Source organism: Colobus angolensis, unplaced genomic scaffold (genome assembly GCF_000951035.1).
Source record: "Colobus angolensis palliatus isolate OR3802 unplaced genomic scaffold, Cang.pa_1.0 Scaffold394, whole genome shotgun sequence".
NCBI lineage: Eukaryota > Metazoa > Chordata > Mammalia > Primates > Cercopithecidae > Colobus > Colobus angolensis.
This window is the reverse complement of record NW_012117310.1, coordinates 3,010,589-3,034,631: the sequence shown is the minus strand read 5'-3', so window position 1 is coordinate 3,034,631 and position 24,043 is coordinate 3,010,589. Positions and strand designations below refer to the sequence as shown.

The following is a 24,043-nucleotide window of genomic DNA, read 5'->3' as shown; positions in this document are numbered from 1 at the left end:
TCCCCATAGTCCATTATATCACTCTCTATGTCTTTGCATCCTCATCGCTTAGCTCACACTTATAAGTGAGAACATACGGTATTTCAATTTCCATTCCTGAGTTACTTCACTTAGAATAATGGCCTCCAGCTCCATCCAAGTTGCTGCAAAAGACATCATTTCATTCTGTTCTAGGATGTGTTCTAATACCAGTTGCTGCAAGCAACTGAAGGATCAAGTTTTATGTGAATAATTCATACAAATCCAGCGTTCTACTCCATGATAGAGATCCTGTCTTAGTACAAAATATCTCTACCAAAATATCTGAGTAAAACTGATACTTAAAAGACATTACTGTATCCACCTATGACTTTTCCTACACAGCCCTGGGAGTAAGACAATCCCACTTGAGAAGCACAGTCTCAACTGGGATTAACCAGTTAGGTGATTGCCAGTTACATTAAATGATAGCCTATTGGAATACCTGACATCATCTCTATTCAACGCTCCAGCATCCAAAGTTAAATATGACGGAGAACCACACACATAAAAGAAACCTGCTCACAACTGACAGATTTGTTTGCAATTTACTTCTGCTCTAACCTCTAAAAAATGATGCTAAGAGGCAATGAGCTTATCTAAAAGTGATTAGCAATAACAAAAAAAAAAGTGAAGCAAAATTGACCTCATAAACCACAAAGCCCAGAGCTTAATCGCCTACATTTCTCTTTCTGCAATCCACTAACTAGCTACCCTGACTAACACACACTTATCTTCCCACGTTTCTCAAACTTTTACCATTTTCAAAAAGTCTCTCTATTTACTTTTTGTAGCCCACTGTCACTAGCAAAGTGCTCCTTATCTCTTAGCTACAATGCTACGAAATGCCAGTCTGCTACATAAAAAGACCAAAGTAATCAACTAAGTCCCCTCACACACTTTCTTTCCCCCATTTTCCTATGCTTCCTTTTCACATGCACTGGAGCCATTTAGTGTGCAATATTTTTCTCAAGGAGTCTGAGAAAGTATTAATACTAACAAAGAAACCATATCAAAATGACACACTATCTAGAATAAACCTTAAAAAAAAAACCCTAACAAGAGCAGGAAATCCCTCTACTTTACATAACCCCTTCACTCTTTATCTTCATGCCTAAAAGAAAAATCACACTTCATGTCAGAAACACAACTTTGAAAGACAAGCATTAAAAATGAGTCTGCACCTGTACTCTTGCCCTGTCACTTTATATTGCAATTAGCTGTGTGTATGTCTGGATCCTCTGCTAAATGGTGAGAACCTGGAGGGCAGGAGTCACATGGGACTCATCTTTGCATCTCCAGTCTCGACTATTAACTGGACTGATGTTTCTTTCTCATTTCTAATTTGACTCCAAGATCTCCTTGTTTGGACTATGCTCTTAGGCTTTCATCACTGAAATAAACTCTAGTAGCTTGGTTTGGGGGGCAGGAGTTTGCAAAACTAGCGACAGTAATTACTGCTAAGGCATAATGGGGGAAGACACCAAGTTTAAGAGGCCAGTTGCAAAGCCTACTATATGGCCATTAGAATGAGAATGTAAACATATTACTGATAAGGCACAGAATTAGATTGGTTGGAAGAAAACCTGGGTCCCATTTCAGATGAGATAAGATATGAGAAGTTTTACAAAAATATTTCAGGTACTTAGAGCACTATACATATTAGTTATTACTGTTATATCAGTGCATTCTGAATACATCCTTGTCTTTGAAAATTCCTTAACTTTACTTCTTGCTTATTTCCCCATACCATGATATTCTAGGATTAACGACAGTGTTTGTAAAGTATTTGAAATCCCTGAAGTGTTATAATCAACCCAAGTACCATTTTATTTATGCAAACTGTGTCTACGCAGCGAGTCCACTTAAATACCTAGGATTGGGAACTGCTTTCTCATAAGGCTTAATAAATAATTCCCTCTGGCTCTAAAAGCAAGTACTTTTTCAATGACAATGGGAGGGAAAGCAAAGGAATTGCTCTATGGCATCTGTTGTGTAACGTTCTTCTAATGGCACATCTCGATAAATGCATGAGAGTCCTTGGAGAGTTACAGCACACAGTAAAGAGAGAGTGGTAAAAATCCCAGTATTTCTGAAAAGGAAAGCAAGACAAATTAAAGTTAGCAAGTCCCCACAGTTTACATCAATAAAAATCAACAATGCTGCAACTAACCTCTACTTTACACATAATGGCAGCTTCCTAGGGTCTCTATTGGTGAGGCAAAAATTAAACGCAATATTGAAATGGGAGCAGTGAGGCGGTGGTATACAAGGAAAAGGGACGGGAAATAGCACTCTACAATTCAGAACCCAGGAGATAAGATAAAATATGCATGTGTGAACTGCCTGGACCAATCTAAACCAAAATAGCAATTTAAAACACGTTATATGCTTGGTGTGATGCATATCTTCAGATATTTAATGGAAGTGAAGGATAAATGCAGCTCACTCAAGTTAGGTGACTTTAAAAAGTAACACAGCTAATAAGTAGCAGAATAAGATTACACCTAAGCCACAGACCTCCAAGCCCAGTGAACTCTGCACCCTGTGCCTGATACCTTTCATGTGTTAGAGATAGACTTTGACTTCTAAAACCAAGAACCAAGGATGTTCAGTGGGAAGGACTGGTATACATAGGTAGCAAAGTCTGAAAGTCTGCAAGTGAGAACTTGACTCTGCCAATGGCTTTCTGTAGGACCCAAGACAGGGTTTTTAAAACTCTTTCCTGCCTAATAGTCACTTCACGATATTTAAAAGTAAATGAAATAATCTACACAAAACGCTTTAATATTCCAGTAAAAATACTATATGAGCAATCCCAAATGCCATCATTTAACTCACCTAAATTAATGAGAAGAAAGGAAAGCTGCTCCCTTTATATACTTAATTCAACTTGCCCTTAAATGGAGGAATTCCCCAAGACACTCCTTAACGCCACATATTTGATGGAAATATTAACTCTCAAACTCGTATTTTATAACCTTTTGTCTCATTGCATTTGAATAGGCTTTAAAGGCATTCTCAAAACCAACTGTTTTATTAGAATTTTGCGTACTTCTAGAGCAGTCTGGAAGTACTCGATAGTGAAAACTATAGGAAGGGAATTGACTATTTACCTCCAGGTCATCATTGGGGATAGCTCTTCTCCACTTTGTGTTCCATCTGATGTGTTCATAGGCGTTGACTACAACTTCAATTGCTTTAGGATAAGAATGGCAGGCCTGTATCACCTGCAGAGGAAGCACAGAGTTTCATTAGTTTGATGCACATACATGGTTCACTCATTTTGCTCACAGAGACATCAAGAGTTCACAGACCAGTGGGCATGGTAGCATGTGCCTGTAATCCCAGCTACTTGGGAGACTGAGGCAGGAGGATTGCTTGAGCCCCAGAATTCAAAGCTATCTTGGGCATCATAGCAAGACCCTATCTGTAAGAATAAAAAAAAAAAAAAAACCAGAACCCACAGACCAATTAAGCTCCCTGTATTGCTAAAATGATTTTAAGAAGTCTCATGCCTTGAAGTATTCCAGTACACTGCCACCATGGCAGATAGGCAGATTAATAAAATCAGATCAATTTCTTTCACCTTCCACGAGCAAGTGAAAAAGAGTCACTAACAAAGAAGATGAGAACCGAAGAATTACTTTGCCTTTGTACATAATTGAAGCAATTTTGAGACATACTGGACACAGAATACGTTTCCAGCTGCCTGGGAAACTCTTCCAGCTCTACAGAACATTTTATCAAAAAATTCTGTGTTAGTCAATCAACTTAGATTCGCTGGTGACCACCAGGTAAAGTAAACTACAGAGTAACATGCAAGTTGAGCCTCGTTATCTTCCCAGTTCAATACGTGCAGAGGGCTGGTGTCATGTACTAAACCACACTTATTGGTGTTTTACCTTTCATCAACAAATAAAAGATAACATGAAATTCAGTTAGCTCTTAGCACACTCTGCTTAACAGTTTATTGACCAACCAAAAATACTCGAAAGCTGAGTCAAAATGGCCAGAATTTCCTTCAGGAGACAGAAAGATTTAGCTTTAACACTTAGATCAAACTAGATGGATGTTTATACACTTAACCAACTTTTGGTGTGGCCAGTAAAAGGCACTCCTGAGTCCCAGTTTAATCATCTTTCTTTCCATTGCCACCAGACAAGCAGCTTCAGCCACAGACCTGCTCTTCTAAATTTTCTCATCATGAGTTTCATATCAGTCCCATTTTTCCCTTGAAACTTTGGAAAACATAAATCAACTTCTCCAAGGGGTCCTCCTAAAGCCCCTTTCACTTGGTATTAGGTGAGGAGGAAGCCCATCCTTCACCATTAGAAGAGAGGCATGCCTCTGCACTTAAACAACTTTCTCCAAAGACATTTCTTCCTAATTTCCTAGACCATCTCAACCTCAACTTATTATTGTTGAGCAAAAGATCATAAAACCGACTTTCCCTCCATAGGGAAATGTGATGCTTGACAACCTTCTTCATAGGTGGTCTAGCATTGCCTTTTTCAGTGTAGGGTGGTAAAGACCTAATGTCTTGGGATCACAGATAAAACAGAGACAGAAAGGCTATGATCTTAATACTCAACTAAGTAAGAGTGTGTGCATGTGTGTGTGTGTGAGTGAGTGTGTCTGTGTGTGTTGACAGTAAAGAGGCCAACCTGGATGGAGTCAGGGAAGGGCTAAAGGTCAGAGCTGGTAAGATGAAGCCAGCTGGTAGCACACCTGGAAACCAGTCTGAAGAACTTGGGATTGACTTGACAGAGAACAAGAGGCTATTATACACTCCTAACAAGAAGAGCTGATATTCAACCTATCCATTCCATTAGGAAGCCTTTATTGAGCACAGATTTAGTACTATGACATTAATTCTGGGACATTTATGACCTGTTTTTTGTCTTTAAGGAGTTTACAACCTAGTTGAAGAGAAAAGACACAAATAATTTCAAAGAGTTAGAGAGCAATATAAGTCAGTAAGTAATAAAAGACTAACTTAAAGATCATCAAGTGCTCCTTGAGCACCATCAGCAATGCACAGAGGAGAAGACCAGTGCATCAAGGGCAGAGAGTGGAGGGGAGGCTGACGGGAAATACACTAACCGGCTCCTAGGCTGGCGTCAGTGCTAGTGTTGGGAAGGAAGGATGGCTGAAGCTGGGAGAAGGAGCAAGTCTAGGGCTTAATACTAATCAGATAGGAGGAGGAAAGAATTCAACTTGGAAGCCAGAGATAGAGGACAAAGAGAGTTGCCACTGATTGACAGAAATGAGGAACATACTAATCTGGGATGGACAGATAATGAGGAGGAGGATAGTTCTTTTTTTTTTTTTTTTTTTTTTGAGACAGAATTTTACTCTTTTAGCCCAGGGTGGAGTGCAACGGCACAATCTTGGCTCACTGCAACCTCCGTCTCCTGGGTTCAAGCAATTCTCCTTCCTCACCTCCCAAGTAGCTGGAATTACAGATCATGCCACCACTCCCGACTAATTTTTGCATTTTTAGCAGAGACAAGGTTTCACCATGTTAGTCAGGCTGGTGTTAAACTCCTGACCTCCAGTAATCTGCCCGCCTAGGCATCCCAAAGTGCTGGGATTACAGGTGTGAGCCACCGCACCCAGCCATTCATATCAGCCAAAAATGTACACAATAGAGGCTCCCATGAGAAGGCTAATATATAGTTATTATGTGTCATCAAAGTATGTGCTGGCTAAAGCCATGAAGTTCAGCGACACTCTAAATGGGTATAAATGGAAAAGATAGAGGATCATTACCTACAGCTTCAGAAATCCTAGTAGGCACGAGAGAGGAAGAAAGGAAAATAATAGCTACCATTTTTTGAGGACTTACTGTGTGCAAGGGACTGTGCTAAATCTTCATATACTTTAACTTGCCTAGCCGTTGAACAATCCTATGAGATGGTCCTATAATCATCCCCATTTCAGAGACTGAAGGCCAAAGGCTGAGAAAATTCAACCTCTGGGTCTTTTAGCTAGGAAATGGTAGAGTCAGGATTTAAACTCAAGTCTGCATGACTCCAAAGTCAAAAGAAAACCAGATACGTCAGAGTAAAAGACACCAAATGAAGAAAGCATTCAAAGTGAGGTTATCACGGGGGTCGCGAAAATCAAGAGATGAAGACAGATTAAATACTAGCAGATTGAATTAGAAGGTCAAGTCACTGGGAGTTGAATGGACTGAAACAGGTAAGGAACAGATTGTGGGGGATAAAGGATAAATGAAAAGTTGTAGCTTGGGATGGCCTGTCCTCATCTTTAAGACCCTTGGTGTCATAGCATGCAGAGTGTTAGAGGCCCAATAAATAATTTTCCCTTCTTAGTGTAGGACCCATTAAAAAATGAAATGAAGATGACAGAGATCAGGATATCAACTTTATTACTGATAAAATAGATTACATATTTTTAGTTAGGGGCCATACACAGATTCTAACACTCTACCCCTAAACTGAATTTATACCCCCAAATTGCAGGCCTGTGCCTGCCAGAGTTTATTATTGGAAGCTTGCCACATGAATGAACAAAGAATCCAAGGATCCTCTAGACCCAAGGTTAAGCAAGCTAACTCAATTCTGCCTCCCAACTCATCAATCTGTTAAGTGAAGTGAGAAGGTTGGGGACAGCGATTAGTGGGGGTTTTATTTTAGTAGCATTTTCCTCATGAAAACAAGAGACAAAGGAAACATGAGACAGCAGACTGGTGCGGACCCCAAAGGGAGAAACCACAGCCTCCTTTTGGCCTTCCCAGTCCAGAAAACAGAAGATGCTCAGTAAGCTTCACCTTCATGAGTCTCTGGCATCTCTATTCCCCCTTCATAGAGGAACAATTAGACAAAAAAGCTATTTCTACCGTGGTGACTACTGGAGAGAGATTTAGATACCTCATCTCACCATCCAACCCCAAAATCATGGATTAATACACAATCTATTAAAAAAGAGATTCAAGGTAAGTCTCCCTGCCTCTCTTCTCATCCAAACATCATCTGTAAGTCACTTCAGCAGAAACATTCTCAAGCCACTTGCACTCTTACATATTGATATATATGTGTTCAGAAAGGTACTTAATGATCAAAGAGAACTGCCTAGCTTCATACACAGCATTGTTCAATGGCAGAAATCATCCTCACTTCCCCCAAACCCTCATGTTACCTTTCCTCCTGTAGAAAAATGTCTTTCTTGCCCTACAAGAAAACCCAATCTTGGCTCCCTGGGGTGTCACTTTCTTCTGAATTATGCTGGTAGAAAAAAAAAAATCAAATGTCCTTTTGTACCCTGGAAAGCAATTGCAGACCCTATAATTCTTTTTTCCCCCGCTTATGTAATTTACGCATTGGCTTTCAGTGAAATACACCCTCTACAAATTTGCTTTGTATTTGGAAGAAAGCATCTTCAGCTCTGACCTTGTTCCTTGTAAATAAGGAAACTGAATTCCCTATCCACACAAGAACGAATCACTTTATCTTCTGGATAAATGAGTCAGTCACTTACTTGTCATAAAGATGACTTTCTCTTTGGAAAGCCAGACTATGGAGTAGTTGTTCTAAATCACTTTGAAGCATCTGCATAGTAAATTGAATAGTTTTTCTTTGCTTTTCCTTTGGAAGGGGTCCAGCTCTCCTACACAGTCTGTTGAGTGGCAACAAAAATGTTTGTTTGTAATAGTAGCCATCTACCAGTAGCCAACTCTTATCTTAATCTCTTTAGCATACAGCCAAACTAAAGGAACTCAAAGGAACAAAATAACTGAATAAGAAAATGCTAACCATGGACAAAGTTGGTTGGAACACACAATTGTATGCCTACTTTACAGGCTGGTGGAGCCATCAAGAAAAGCCAGCAGGGGAGATACCTATGCTGGACCAAGAGCACATGTTGAGAGGAGGAGAAAAGGAAACACCAGGGTTGAATGCCACTACTGGAGTCCACAGCAAGTTTCAGAATGGAACTCAACATTTAGTCTCTGGGCAGGGACTCACACACATACTGTCTCTCCTGGTTGGGAAGATCGCTATAGGAAACCAGGCCCAGGAGCACCAATTCTCCTGCTCAACACATGTGTAAGAATAATGATAGTTATAGCCATCATTTGTTTAATGGTTACCATGCCCATGGCACCGTGCTAACCACTTTTCAAATACTATCTCATTTAATTCTCAAAACAACCTTACAAGAAGGATATTGCTAATCATGGATAAAGTGATAGAGTATGTTTCTCTGGCACCTTCATGCCCTGTGTCCCTGTCCATCCTTTTCCCTGGAAGGAAAGTAGTCTCTGAACGACAATATGCGGAAAATTATGCTTTGTGAAGTGAGCTGTATTACAGAGATAGATGTTTTTGTCTTTTAGAGGTAACATCATGAAGTATGATCAGCCCTTAGCAAGATGTAAGTAAGAAAAAAAGATGGTAGTAAACAAAGACAGAGATGTTTATAGATGCAGGATAGGACTGAAGGGAGGAACTGGGAAAGAGACTCTGCAAGGACTGAAAGAAGTCCAAGAGAAAGAGGAAAGAAATGTTTGGCACCATCCTCTGGGCTTTGAGCATATTTGTGATGTGCTATGAGTAGGAATAACTTCCTTCTGGGGAAGGACTGAGTCTGCATATTATTGCCAAGGCATAAATTCAGGGTATACTCATTCAACAGGGGAAGAAACTGAGGCCCAGAAACTTTCAGCAGTTTATTTAGTCCCACTCTTAGGTAAGTGACAGAAACCAAGTTTGACCCCAAAGTCTGTGCTTCTCACCACCCTCACTATTTCCGCTGTGAGTCTAAGCTACCCTCATCTCTCGTCTAAATTATTGCAACTTTGCTGGCCCCCACTCAGAGTTATTCTCTTAAAGGCAGTCAAAAGGATCATTTTAGAATATAAATCAGATTTTTATTTTTCCCAACTCAAAATCTTTCAGTGACTTCCTCTCCCATGCAGAGTAAAACACCAAGAATATTCCCACGGCTTACAAGGCCACAGATATGGTCTGCAGACAACCCACGTATATACCTCTTGGATTTATCTTCCCCTTGCACACTCCACTTCAGCCACTGTGGCTTCCTTGCTCTCCCTCAAACATGCTTAGCCCTCTCCTACCTCAGGACCCTCGCACCAGCTTTTCCTTAGGCCTGGAACGCTCTCCCCACCTCCCCATCAGGTGTTTGCATGGCTTGTTCCTCCACATCCTTATTTTTTCTAATCAACTTAAAGTAGCACACATAATCTGGCATTCTCTCTCTTTTTTTTAACCCTGATTTTTCTCCATAGTACCTAACATATCAGCGTATATTTATTTGGTTTTATTGTGTTTGTTTTCTGTCTCCCACTAGAAAGTATCTTTCAGGAAGGCCTTTGGTTCATTGCTCTACCTCCAGCAAATAAAACAGTGCTCGACACTTCGGAGGTGTCTAGTAAATATTTGTTAAATAAACAAATGAGTGAATTTGACACTTACTCTGTGTGACTTGATGAAAATATTTTAAGACTATTAGCTTTAGCTTAATCGCCTTTTAAATGTGAATATGCCAGTGCCTACCTCAGAGTCAATTGTAAAAATAAAACGAAATAGTCTGTATAAAACCTATTTAGAGCTCAACACAGGACAGTTATTGTAACATTCTTCTTACACTATTCCTCGTCTTAATCATTTGTAGTTCTCTAAGAAAGTTTTGTAAAAATTCATGACATTCTGGGTTTTACATACAATTTTAAAAAAAGAATTAGTTAATCTTCCATTAACATCCTGATAACCAAGAGAAAATTCCTTACTGAGATCACAGGAATTGCTGAACCCATCAAATCTTCATTTGAAAGTTCTCTGGTTTGTCCATCTGGAATTTGCCCTGACTGAATGAACTACCCTTAAATTCTCTAGTAGAACTTTTCTTCTAACTAAGCCTCGCACTGCAGGACTTCAGACGAGTCCCTGACATTTTACCCAGGTAAGAGGTAGAACTTAAGCTGTGAATTCAGAAAAACATCTGTTAATTTGCTTTCTGTGGCCTAATTAGTCAGCTGTCGTATACTTCAAACTCTTCTTCTTGTTAGTTAAATTTTTAGAGTAAGGGAGAATCCTAAGTATAGTACTATGTGATTTATTTTCAGATAAAATGCATCTTGGCCTCCAAATTACCAGCAAGAAAACTATGCAGAATTCACACTCTTCCAAATTTCGGTAGCACTCATTATTCTTCTACCTTATCATTTATCACAGCCTATTAAAATTACCCCTTTATTTATTTGTCTCATCTGCTAGATTCTAAGCTTCTTGAGGATAGGTCCCATGTCTTAGTCATATCAATACTGTTAGCAACTGGTCCCTACGAGTCTGTTTGAGATTACAACTGTTATTAAGAAAAACTGTGCAGTGTGATATCATAAGAATAGATGCTGGAACCAAAGTATCTAAGGTTGAATCCTGGCACTGGCACTGTGGAAGCTCAGGTAATTTACTTAACTGTGCCTCAGTTTCCTCCTCTGTAGAATAGGGGCAATAATAATATATACCTTGTATGATTATTTTAAGAATTAAGAGATACAAAATGCTTATAAGAGTGTGCTTATTTATTATATATAATAAATATAATGTTTTGAACTTAATAAATGTTAGCTTTCATTAAACTTGAAAATCGGGTGGCCCTTTCATGGCTACAAGCTAATTTCAAAGCAGACTGAGTCATCTTTAGATCAGTCATTCTGTTTAAAAGATGGAAAATGTATGCCTGTCTAACACTATTCACCTTTCTGGCAGACTTACCTCAGTCCCCCAGGAAGCCACCAGTGCATTGGTGTTCACACAAGGTATAAAAAATTATTTGCTACTCTTATTCTCATTCTAGCTGTCACACCCAATTTCAAGCAAACCTAGACTAGGATGAGATGAGGAGACAGCTAGGATTAGGTAAGTAATGGAAGGTCAAAGAGGATCAGAGGTAGTTAGCCCCAGGACTCAAGCCTCAAACAAGCTTCAGTTACTTGGAGATTTCAGACAGGGCCGCTATTTGAATCTCCCTCAACCTCCTGACCACTGGGCAGAGCCTCACCTTGTGGAACTGTGGAGGGTATATTCGGGCCGCACCATGGTTCAACAGGAGCTGGTAACAGATTTCAGGCTGGGCAGCAGGGCGCACGGAGGTGACCTTCAGCACGTACTGGATGGCAGCACAGCCGTTGATATCCATGAGATTGGCTTCGGCGCCAGCTTCCAGCATCATGTGCATGAGCACGTGGTCACAGTTCCAGGCTGCTTTGTGGAGCGGAGATTTAAAGTCGTCATCCCGGGCATTGACTTCGGCTTTGTAGTCAAGCAGCATGCGGCAGACGAGGTGGTGCTCTGTGCTGTACTCCTGCTCCTTAAAGCGGAGGGCCCAGTAGGCGGCGATGGCCAGGGGGGTCTCCATGTGGGCATTCACGCTGTCCACTATGGCCCCGTGTTCCACGTAAAAGGCCACCAGCTCTGAAAGGCCGAAGTGGGCAGCCGTGTGCAAGGGCGTCTCCTCATCTTGATTGTTGGTCTTCATGTTCACATTCGCCCCTACAAAGTGAAATTGAGGAAGACAATTATTTAAATGTGTTTTGTCATTATTCCTAAGGTTCATTAAATAAGACTTTTCTCACTGTTTCTCTTTTAACTTCTGCCATATATTATCCCCAGCCCTCAACCCCTTTGTCCCCAGGCTCCCTTCCTGGGCCTGGTGGAAGCCATTCCCTTGAAGCAACATTGCCATCTCCTGGACAATCAGCAAAGGTACCCATGGGAGGAGAAGGAAGGATTTGTGCCAGAATGCTGGAGCCTTGCTGAATTTCGCTTCTTACTCCCAGGTGGATTTGGAAATACCAAGAGATTTCTATAACTAAGTTGTTTTTATCAATATAACAATGATATTTGCTAATATCATTAAATGCAAATGTTATATCACAAACTTTAACTCTTTAAAAATCAACTGTTTTGAATATTCCACAAAATAATACTTTTCTTCTCTTTCATAGCAGATGAACCTAAAAGTCTGATGCAAGTAAACTTCAGTGGTATGGAAATTTCCTATCCCTTTGACTGAAATTACAGTATTAGGGCTGCCCAAGTCTGTGAGGCTTTCTTGGAACACAGCAGCAGCACCACCACCAAATATGCATGTGCGTGCACACACACACATACACACACACACACCACTTTAGTCACCAAACTAGGCTAAAGGTTATATTTTTCATCAAAATGTGTAGAAGCTGGTATAGTGGAAATACTCACTGAAAGACAGAGAGAATGATTCAGAGACTGTAAAATGTTTGATTTATGGTTGACAAAGGATGTTAGAAACAGGAATTTTTTGTGCTTGGAAAGCTCCTTAGAATTACTTAATCCAACCCACTTATTTAACAGACTAGAAAACTTAAGTGAATTTTGTTTTTCTAATTCGAAATGTTAAGTGTGAGAGTGGTCAACTCAAGAAGCTGAAATTTTCCTTCTCTGCCTAATGTAATGAGGTGAACCAAATGACCCCTAGGGGGCCAACTCTAATTAATCAACTCTACTGGAATTTTTTATAGCTACTTCAAGTCTGTAGAGACGTTATTATTATTATTATTACTATTACTATGCTAGTAACTAGTATTTATTAAACTCTTAACCATGTGCAACATTCTGGGCTAAATGCTTTTCATATACCGCTTCATTGAATCTTCCAAGTAATCCTTTGCAGTAGGTGCAGTTTTTATCCCAGTTTTACAGATGAAGAAATTTGTACTCAGAGAGGTTAATAATCGGCCAAAAGTACAACCAGCTAGTTGTCACAGGTGCAACTAGCTCGGGTCAGTGTCACAGGTGGTAAAGTAATTTACCAAGACAGTTCTAGGTAAAGAAAGGCAGATTTATTAGAGAAGTATGAAAATATGCTGCAAGGTTGCAACCGGCAGCACAGCAGAGAAGAGGCTGTGTAGAGGCAGGGTGCAACTGCAGGGAAGTTTTATAGGGTTGTGCTGGAGGGAGCTGCTGTGCTGAAGGAGATCATTGTGCCCACAGAACAAGGTCATTGTGCCAGGAAGAAGTCATTGTGATTTCCCATTTCTCAGAACAATTGTTCATTGTTCTTCCCCACCTGGGGCTGTCTCCCACCAGGGACCCCTTCCTCGTTGATGAACCAAGGTTTGAAAACAGATAGCCTGGCTTGGAAATTCCTTATCACTGTTCTATTTTACCTCATATTACTTTTCTGAAGGAAAATTTTTCTGTAGTTTACTCTCTTTTACTATATGAAAACCAGAAAGTAGTAAAAAGATAACATTACATTTTGTTAGCTTTAAAAAAATCCATTCACCATGTATTGTTCCTTCATGCCCTTATTTATGGCATCTGCTGATCATATGGAACATATTTGAGAAAGCCAAAACTCCTACAAGCATGCTCAATATCCTATACAAAATCAGTCCCCAAGGAAGGTACCCAAGAGTACGTTGCTCTATAAACTCTGAGACTGTATTCGTAACTCGTAGAAGGCAGAACTGTAACCAAAGACGGTGTTTCACGAAGCCATCTGTGTTTATCAATATTCTGCCCTAGAGAAGTTCTGGGTCAGGTCTTATTTCAGGTCAGCTCGTCTTTGCTCTGGAGTGAAATGGAATGAATGAGAATGTCTTCCCAGAAGCCATGTGCAGGGTCACTTCAGATGCTGGAGAATTTCCAGTAAGGAAGAGAATCAAAGGGTCAGGATGAAATTCTTACAGGCCAACTTGGAACAAACCACATCCTTTATTTTTTAATGCAGTTGGACATTTACAATTGATCTTTGACCTGTTGGTACAACTAGATACTCTACGTGGTTTCCTTTTCTGAATAGGAATTCCTTATTTTTATACTTGAATTGTGTCGCCAGTATAACTTTTCCAGGAAATATATAAAGTACAATGATTTGACTACTTTTTTATTTTAGATTTTGTGATTTATTCAATAAATTAGAGACCAGAAACATAAATTCCTGGGAGCTTTGAATATATTTTTAATGTGAAAATACAATGTATTAGTTTCCAAGAGCTACCCTAACAAAATATCACACACTGGGTAGCTTAAAACAACAGAAATTTATTCTCCCACACATCTGGAGACTGGAAGTCCAAAATTAAAGTGTCTAGTGTTGATTTCTTCCAAAGACTTTGAAGGAGAATCTGCCTCAGACCTCTCTCCTACCTTCTGTTGATGGCTGGCAGTCCTTGGCTTGTAGACCTATCACTCCAGTCTCTGCCTTCACCGTCACGTGGCATTCTCTCTGTGTCTCTGTGTTGTAGGAAAATCCGGGTTCTTGTCACATGACCAGGTTAATTTGGCATGCAGACACTTTGAAGGATGAGGGGTTACAGAATTTATTCAACAAAAAGGAAAAAGACTCTCAGCAAAGTGAGAGGGGTTCCTGTTAACAGGCCCCATCTCACAGACTGAATGCCAGGTTACCACCAGCAACAGGAGAGGCCCGGCTGCTCCCCACTGCAAACGGCAGGAACTTCCATAGCTCCATCCCATTCTCCCAGTGTGCAGGTTGGTTGGAGGGTCTCTGGAGACCCCATTATACTTGGCTGTCTCATTTGTGTCTCCATATGGTCATCTTCTTATAAGAACACCAGTCATACTGCAATAAGGAACAACCTTCCTCTAGTACGATTTTAACATAACTTAATAACATCTGCAGCAACCCTATTTCCAAATAAATTCACGTGCTGAGGTATTGGAGATTAGAACTTGAACGTATCTTTGTGTGTGTGTTTTGGGGAGTGGCACACAATTCGACCCGTAACACATGACATACATTACACAGTATATAAAAATAAGTATGCACAGTTTTCTTTAATTACAAAGCCATCACCGTCTAATTAAATCCTTGGTCAAGAAATCAGACACTCTTAGACCCAGAAAATCCTTCCATTTTTCGATTTTTGAACTTTGAATAAATGGAATCATAAACACAAATTCTTTTGACTTGCTTCTTTCACTCAACATTGCATTGGTGAAAATAATGTATCTTGTGAGGTTTAGTTCTCATTTGTTCATTTTATTATATCTGTCTTGTAGCACAATTTATCAATTCAACTGGAGGTGGGCATTACCCGTGTCAGGCTATCCCAAGCACTGATGCCATGGGCATTCTTGCACATTCTTGTACTCTGGTGCTCACGTGCAGGGGTTTCTCTGGGCTCTACATCTATGAGTGGAATTGCTGGGTCACTGCGGATGCATATCTTCAACTTCATTAAGTACTGTCAGATAAGCAGTTGTACCAGCTTACACTCTGATAAGCCATGCATGAGGATTTCTCATTGTACTACAACCTTATCAACATTGGTATTTTCCGTCTATTTAATTTTAGCCAATTTGTTCGTTGTAGAGTGATATCTCATTGCATCTGAATGGTTTCCCTAATTACCAATGAAGTTAGACGTGTTAATATTTTTACTGACCAACAGTGCTTTTATGTTACTCTTATAAGCATTTCCATGTTATCGTATAGGCATTTTAAACATAATTTAAAATAACTACATACTCCTTAGAGTAAGTTTACCCCACTGTGCTGATTTTTTCCAAAATTTTGATCTTAAAATTAATGCTAAAATTAATAATTTTGTATGTAAATTTTAGGATTTTTCCTTGGAATAAATTCCCAAAAATAGAATTATTAAGCTGAAACATTTGAACTATGTTAAGGGTCTTTATTAATAACTACCAAAAGTTATATTTTTATCTCTCTCTGTGATGCATAAGACTACTTACTTCACTAACCAGTATATTACACATTTAAAGAGAAATTCTTGCTAGTTTGGTAGCCAAAATAAAGTCTTATTTTTTTGAAATCTGAATTCATTTGACTATTAGAGTTTAGACACTTTATCTGTAATTATTAACTGGTGGTATTTCTTTTTTAGTTAATTGTCCAAATTTAGTTCTCTCATCTTTATTAGGTGAAATTGTCCTGCTTTCATTGCACTTTTATGAGCTCTTCATCAAGATATAAGCTTATGCTCTCACAATTGTTTAAACATTGTAACCAGTTTGATTTTTCCTAAATACAGTGATGTTAACTTTCGATTGTCAAGTTTTCCCTTGCCTTTTCCTTTGTACCGGAATGTCCTACTCCTTTCAGAAGTTGTATAACAATCTCAATTAATTATAATCTAGTTTTTATAAGTGTTAAAAAAATGTTTAACGTTTGATTCGTCTGGATTTTATTTTGGTGTACACATCAATTTAGGAAGAATTGACATTCTTACAGTATGGAGTCCTTCCATGCAGACATACTGTCTCTAAAAAGTTTTCTTTACATTTCTGTAAACTATACCCTATAAAATTTGCAGCAGTTTTCATTCTAGATGGGCAGAGTACATTGTTTCTTGGGAAGATAAAGTGACTTTTAATGGGAGAAGTTCCTTCATGAATCTTTTAATTTTTGCAACAGGGTCTCCAGAACTAGTCTAGAATGATAGCAAATGATACAGAAAAAAATTTAAATTTTCTCTGCATGACAAAGAAGAAGGAATTTTCAGATTTCATCTGTGGGCAAAAGAAACACTGGTTTGTGTGCACTGAGAATGGGATGAAGAGCAGAGACAGGATAAGAATTTCAGCAGAGAAGATGGAGACCTCTTCTGGTCCTGATGGTCTTGATTCCTTGAAGAGCCTTTATGTGGTACTAAATGGGAGGACCAACTCAGATAAGCACTTCCCAACCCTTCCAGACACTTCCTATGCTGCAATGTATGCCATGGAAAGCATCATCTACCTTCACACATAATCTTTTAAAAACAAATATAATGCCCTGGCTAACATGTAGAGGAAAACTTATGATTGTGACAAATAAAATAAATAAACTATAGTGATGTAGTGTGAAATTCAATATGTTAATATTTAGGAAAGATTATCCTAAGTGATATAATGAAATATGATTTGCTTGAACCCATGCATAGAATCCAAACAGCTACATATTCGAACTGATAGAGGTGTTTTATATTGTAATTCAAATACCACGAGCATCATTGCCATCATGAATGGTATTCCAAAATAAGAAAAACTATTGGTAAAGTTCTGAATAAATCAAAGTTCAGCCTCACCTTGATTTATACCATAGCTGCATTTCTAGAAACGTCTATAGTTATTTAAAAATTCAAAATTATTTTGTGTTTATATATAAAAGAGAGAAGTCTGATGTGTTGCTGCATCTAAATATCTATTATTACATCAGCACCAAATCTAAGTCTTTAATGAATTATGAAATAGTCAAACACAGAGAAAATTCCAGAAAATATTGACACCTGTATACCATACCCATATTTGACTGGATTTAATTATTGCCATATTTGCTTTAGTTCTCTTTTGTCCTATGAATTTTACAGAAAACCCTAGCCCTTTTCTTTCTTCTCTCCTCCCATGTTTTTTTTTCCTCCACAGAGATTACTACTGTTCTAAAATCGATGCTTGTCATTGCTTGGTAAATTTTTGTTCTTTTTACTATTTGTATGTGTATCCATTTAAAAAATATACTATTATTTTGTGTTTTAAAAAACTACATACATTGTGTCTCACTTTTGCAACCAGTTTTTATCCATCACAATATATCTTTGAATAGAGAACTGGTGTTTTTTTAATTTCAACTGCTGAACAGAATTCCCTTGTATAAACCATAGTTTAGCTATTTCTTTACGGAGGATGGTAAAGTTGTTTTAGCTTTTTCCCAATAGTAAGTATCTTTCAAATTGTGCAGTAGTTACTTGAGAGGAAGAAATAGAATTACTGGTTACTTGAGAGGAAGAAATAGAATTACTGGGAAGTAATGTATGAACATTTTCAACCATATTAAATTATATTCATCAGTGTATATATCAATGTGTATGTCCATCAGTAGAGTTTAAAGATTCAAAATCATTTCCAACATTTGATACTCTCAAATTTCTTAGTGTTTGCCAATTAAATGGTATTTTGATTTAATTTGCATTCTCCTGATTACCAGTAAAGTGTATTCTCATATGTACACAGGCCACAGAATCTCACTTGTAAGAATTGTCTCTTCATAGCTTCTGCCCATTTTTCATTGGGTTGTGCTTTTCTTATTTATTTTTCATAATAAAGGTCATATTCAAAAAGGAAACATTTCTTTATGTATTGAAAACATAATCAGAACATATAAAGATCTACTATGAGGGAAATGATAAAATTTTTATTGAAGGCAAAAGACTCAATAAATGGAAAGTTTTACTAAGTTCATAAATAGAAAGACTCATTATTGTAAAGATGGCAATTCTTTCGGAATTAGTCTATAAATTCAATGCAATTTGAACATTTTTCCCCACAAAATTTGCAGGGTAAAGAGCAAAAACAACATATCAATTTTGGGAAAGTGAAGTAAAAAGAATGAGAAAGAAAATTTTTTTTTAATTAAAAAAGAATAAGATGGAAAGAAAAGACAGTGAATAAGGGTACTTACCCCACCAATATCAAAGCAAACTAATTAAAATACTGTGGTGCTGATGCATAAAGAGAAAACTGGACCAGTGAAATAGAATGTAAAGCCTAGAAACAGACCTACCTACAGAAAACATTTGTAATGACAGGTGTGGCAGTGGATAAATAATGGAGTATTAATACAGGTATTGGAATCAAAGACAAAGTTGTAAAAGCACAGATTTCATCTCTAGTGTGTGTGGATGGGAATGGGGGGTGGGGAGTGGGAGTGTGTGTTTAATTTCAGATAAATTAAAAGTAAATGAAAAGCTAAATAATAAGCTTCTAAGATAAAGATATAGAAGTAGGGATTGGAAAAGAATGGGCAATACTCTGTATTCAGTCACTATGTTACTATGTTTCCAGAATACCCTCTCAGCTTATTTACTTTTGATGGGTGCATCTTTAGCCAAGTCTTCTATTAGATCTGAAACAACAGAGCATTATTTTTTTTATTCTTCCACCAGTTGAGCTTGTTTGAATACTTTCCAATAAACCTGAGTTTGTAGAGAGAGTGTTAATTGTTTTCCCTTTGTTCAGTCTCTTAGCTGGCTAGAAGAGTTGGAGAGATCAGCCGAACAGCTGTTAATGGTATATTTTGTTTCTGCTCCCTTTGTCCATAACTTCCTTAAAGATCCTGCAGTGCAGTACCCACCACCGTGTCAGAGGCACATGTGCCCCTGTTGGGGGACATTCTCAAAATTCAGAATTCAAATTATTCCTTAACTCAGGGCTATAGCATGTTATTGAATATAATGCCCCAGCACTGAAATTTAATATTTTATTCAAAGTTTTTCTGGGTTTAGATGTTTTCATTAATTTTACCAAAACTGAACCTACCCATTTCATCTCCAAACAAAGGCATGTTTTTTAGATGAAGATTTTTTTCTTCTACTCTGTTTTGATACATTGTTCATATTCAAAAAGAAAACACTTCTTTATGTATTGAAAACTATAAAACCATTTTTGCTTAAAATATTCACCACCCACCAATTATCAAGTAAGTTATAGTCAATGAAAAAACAATCCTTTCTCACAATTTTTAACTCCAGTCCTCAAATGCATGACTTAAAACATAACAAATCACTAATGGCTGCCTTTTTAACATCACCTTAAAAAACTACACTTTTCTTAGAAAAGGGATTAAGACAAATCAGAAAGACCATGGAGAAAATATTATCATGGTTTATTAGTAAGGATTTGAGAAGGAATTTTGTTCCATTTACTGTAACTTCAGGTAGAAGTTCAGAATGCTCATTAGTTGTTTATTTTATCTGAGATGTTTGATCCTTGTTGGTTTACACCTGCTCTCATCACCTTGATCTTCACCTGCCTCAGTACAAAACCCTGCTGGGCTGGTATAGGCTTCTGTGCAAATAAAGAACAGCACATTTGTCATGCTTTCTTTTATGAAAATATTAATTGTGTCTGCTATTTTTTGAGCACTCACCAAGAGTTTTACATATATCGTCTCGCTTATTTTTCATAGCATGAATTATTTAGAAACATCTATTATTCAAAGGTTAGATCTCTTTTATTCTATTCAGGTCTTTTCATTTTCTGTGTGTTCTGGAATTATTTCTCAAGTCTGCTTCTTTTTCAAGGATGCAATTTTGTACAGTGTCGAGTATGTTATGAACTGTCACCAAAGCATATTTTCAGTTGGCTGCTTTGTTCTAGTTTCAATTTTGCCCTTTCAGTCTACATTCTATGGCAAATATATTCTCTTGTGTCTTCCATAGTCTTGTCTCAAATGAAATCTTAAATGAAATACTATTTCCCTTAAGTTCTCATTTATCTAACACTCACATTCTCTAGAGTCTGGGGTTGAGAACTACCTTCTTCTAGAGCAACAAGAACCATTAATTCCTCACCTGTGCACCTCATTCTTTAAGATTTATGTCATCCAGTGAAATTACTCTTTATTTCTTCTTATCTGCAATCTTACTAACTCCCAGTGACTCTCTCATTTTCCCTGAAGGCATAGGTGTCTGGCTCAAGTCTTCCTTTTGTCTCTGTCCTGACGTCACCCTCAGAAACCTTTGTGGATGTCCATTCAACACACTTGCACTCACAATTCTAAACCTTCTGGGGCAAACTGTATGGCAATGATAAAAAATCTCATTGGTCATTCCTGCAGTGGACTCCCTGTTAAAGATTTGTACATCATCTTGTTGGACTCAGTTTGAGTTAGTGGTTCCAGTTGCCCAGTTTCATCTCTGTCTTACCCTTATTTAGGTATCTAGGTCATTTGACTCTTTCTTGAGTGCCAGTATAGTTTATTTTTTTTCCTTAGGTTAGGATTTAACCAGAATAAACTTAATTATGCTATTGTAAAGACCCTCATATTTCAGTGGCTTAGAGCAACAGAAGTTTATTTCTCACTGTCACATAGTGCACTGCAGTTCCAAGGGGCAATTCAGAATCAAGGCCCTCCATTCGATTTCTCAGGGCTCCGAGTTGCCTCGGTCTTATGGCTTCACCATCTCTACCTGAGGCTTGCCCCACTGTCGCAATGCCATGGGGGAGGAGAAGGCTTTAAAAATCCCTCATGGACTTTTCATTGTCTAAGCCTGGAAGCCACTCTCATTTCTTTTGTTCACATGTCATTAGCTAGAAGAGACATACGCCTGCTGAACTTCAAGGGGACTAGAAAATGTGGTCTTCCATGAGCCTGGAGTGGAAGATAACTAGATATTGGTGAAAACTAGTTATTTCTACCATAGCTGAATTGAGTTTCTGTGGGTTTTGGTAAAACAAACAAAAAATGCTGACTAATTCAGCATCTTTACCTTCTGTTTATATTTTAGGGTAAGTGACATCTCTCCTCCAATTTAAGACCAACACCTTCCTCTTTGCAACGGATCATACACCCAGCAGTACAATGTTGCTCTACAAGTAATTTCTCTGCATTATTTACCCAACATCTCCACTTACACGGACTCTTTGCCCTCATTTTCTAAGCATACTTAAGCTTTTGCAACTCTTTTCTCCCTTTTAGCTAACCTCCATTTTCTTTCTGTTGCTTTTTGTTTGAAATCCTGGAAAGGGCAGTCTCTCTTTTCTGCATCCACTGTTTCACCATCCATACACTCCTCAGTCCAACAAACCCTGCCTCTGTCCCCACATTCCACTGGAACTGTTCAGATGAAGATCACTAGTGGCGTGTGGTTGATTATCTATTATTTTTCAACCTTCCAGTTACCACACTTCTCTACTACATCTAATGGTATTGATGACTCATTTCTTGAAATTCTTTTCTGTTTTTTTTTTTTTTCCAGTTTTCTTGGGTGTGCTTTCTTCTCCCTCTCTGAAAACAAAATCCGAGATGATTTTTCTGTTATTTCTTTCTTCCCACTCCCTAAATTTTTGCTTCACTTTGGGTGTCATCATTTGCTCCTTGCACTTCCTATTACGCACAACTTCCTTGAGCAATCAAAACTACAATTTTCTCTTTATCTGTAAAGATAGCTCCCCAAATTCTATCATCATATATATGATAAAAGACTTGTGTCTAGAATACATAAAGAGCTATTAAAACTAGACCTGGCATGGTGGCTCACGTCTGTAGTCACAGCATTTGGGGAGTCTGAGGCAGGAGGATCATCTGAGCCCAGGAATTTGAGGATAGAGTGAGCTATGACAGCTCCACTGCACCTCAGCCTGGGCAACAGAGTGAGAACCTGTCTCCAACAATAACAACAAAAAATAGAACTATTACAACTCAATAGAAAAAGCCAAATAACCCAATTTAAAAATAGACAAAGTATATAAACAGACATTTCTACAAGAACAAACCACACAAATGATCATTAACACAGGGATAGGAAACACTTTCATTCTGGACATGGAAAGCTTGAGAGGATAACTAAACATCCAGCGCAGACAGATTATATATAGTTGGATAGATGAGTCTGGAGTTCAGAGCACAGGCTCAAGCCAGAGATACCAAGCTGGAAGTGAACACCATTTGATGACATTTGAAGTCACAGGAGCAGATGGGATCACACAGGTTTGAGTTCAGATGGAGAAAAGGGCCTCTTAGACTGAGCCTAGGGAATTCAAACATTTAAACATAGAAAAGAGTAACGGATCCAGCAAATAAGACTGAACAAACACCAGTGAAGGAATAGGAAAACAGCTCGGCTTTATAAATGCTTTTTAAACCAAACTATTTGACACTTGGTCTCCTCTCATAACGAGTTTCTTCTTCTTTAACAGCTACTTGTATTTTTTAAGCCATATTGAAAACAGGAAGCAAATATCACAAACTATTTCCCCTGTCTCCTGAAGCAAATCTGTTTCATATCAAAGCGTATCTGCCAACTCCGCAGAATATTGCTTCTCATCCTTTGGGAGACACATTTTTTCCATTGAACCCATGTTTATTTATCATTTTGTTTATTTTTAATGTACTCAACCTTAAAGAAAAGATATCTTTCTAGACGTGCTGTTGGAGAATAACCAAGATGCAGACACTGAGCTCAGTCACCCTGCATTTATTTTATTTTTTATCTTTTTAATTCCAAAAAACCATTGATTAAAATTTTGCAAAGTAACCATAGATAAGACTGAATAACTCAGACTTTGGAATATGTACCATTACTATATTATTTTGCACTAATCTGTTGGGCTCATGAAATCAGACCATATATTATCATTGGAGAGATGTTTTCACTGAAGGAAATTAATGCTGCTATTATCATTCAACTGAAAAAGAGGTTAATCCTCAGGAAGATTGATTTTTTTTAGAGGGTACAAGTTTGGATAAAGTGATAAGGACTTCTTCCTCCACTCAGGGACAAAATTCTGTCTGTTCTGGACTCAAAGGCAAGAGGAGGCCTGGACCAGCCCTAGGGGTAGAGGTGAATGGCCCTGGCTCATGGAGGTGGACTGGAGTGAAACAGGGAGATGACATGGCATGAAGGAGAGTGGTACCAATGGGGCATTGGGTTATCAGAAGCCAATTGTATGAGAAGGAATTCGTCAAGCAACAGTGAGCCTACTTTTTTGAGTGGCAGCAACAGCAGCAAAAGCAAGGGTGATGATGCCCATCTCTGGAGCAGCCAGCATCTTTGATAACAAGAAAGGAGTCCTTTAGTCCAGGGGGAATACCAGGGTTTATTCTACAACCAGTGCCTTACAGAAAGAGCAACTGCAGCCAGGCACAGTGGCTCATGCCTGTAGTCCCAGCACTTTGGGAGGCCAAGGTGGGGGGGATCACAAGGTCAAGAGATTGATATCATCCTGTCCAACATGGTGAAACCCCATCTCTACGAAAAATACAAAAATTAGCTGGGCTTGGTGGCACATGCCTATAGTCCCAGCTACTCAGAAGGCTGAGGCAGAAGAATTGCCTGAACACAAGATGCAGAGGTTGCAGTGAGCCGAGATTGCACCACTGCACTCCAACCTGGCGACAGAATGAGACTCTGTCAAAAGAAAGAAAGACAGAAAGAAAGAAAGAAAGAAAGAAAGAAAGAAAGAAAGAAAGAAAGAAAGAAAGAAAGAAAGAAAGAAAGAAAGAAAGAAAGAAAGAGAGAGAG

At 38.5% G+C, this 24,043-nt stretch overlaps 1 protein-coding gene across 1 annotated transcript in view; it reads right to left on the bottom strand.

Moving 5' to 3' along the window:
- Positions 1-1,324: 1,324 nt before the first annotated feature.
- The window catches only part of ASB4 (ankyrin repeat and SOCS box containing 4), a 51,360-nt gene continuing 28,641 nt past the window's right edge, over positions 1,325-24,043 (bottom strand). The window contains exons 3-5 of the mRNA XM_011955101.1: positions 11,071-11,561; positions 3,135-3,248; positions 1,325-2,110 (exon numbers count right to left, since the gene is read on the bottom strand). Of these exons, the coding sequence (XP_011810491.1) occupies positions 1,922-2,110; positions 3,135-3,248; positions 11,071-11,561 (794 nt within the window). The 3' untranslated portion in view covers positions 1,325-1,921. The remainder of the gene's footprint in view (positions 2,111-3,134; positions 3,249-11,070; positions 11,562-24,043) is intronic.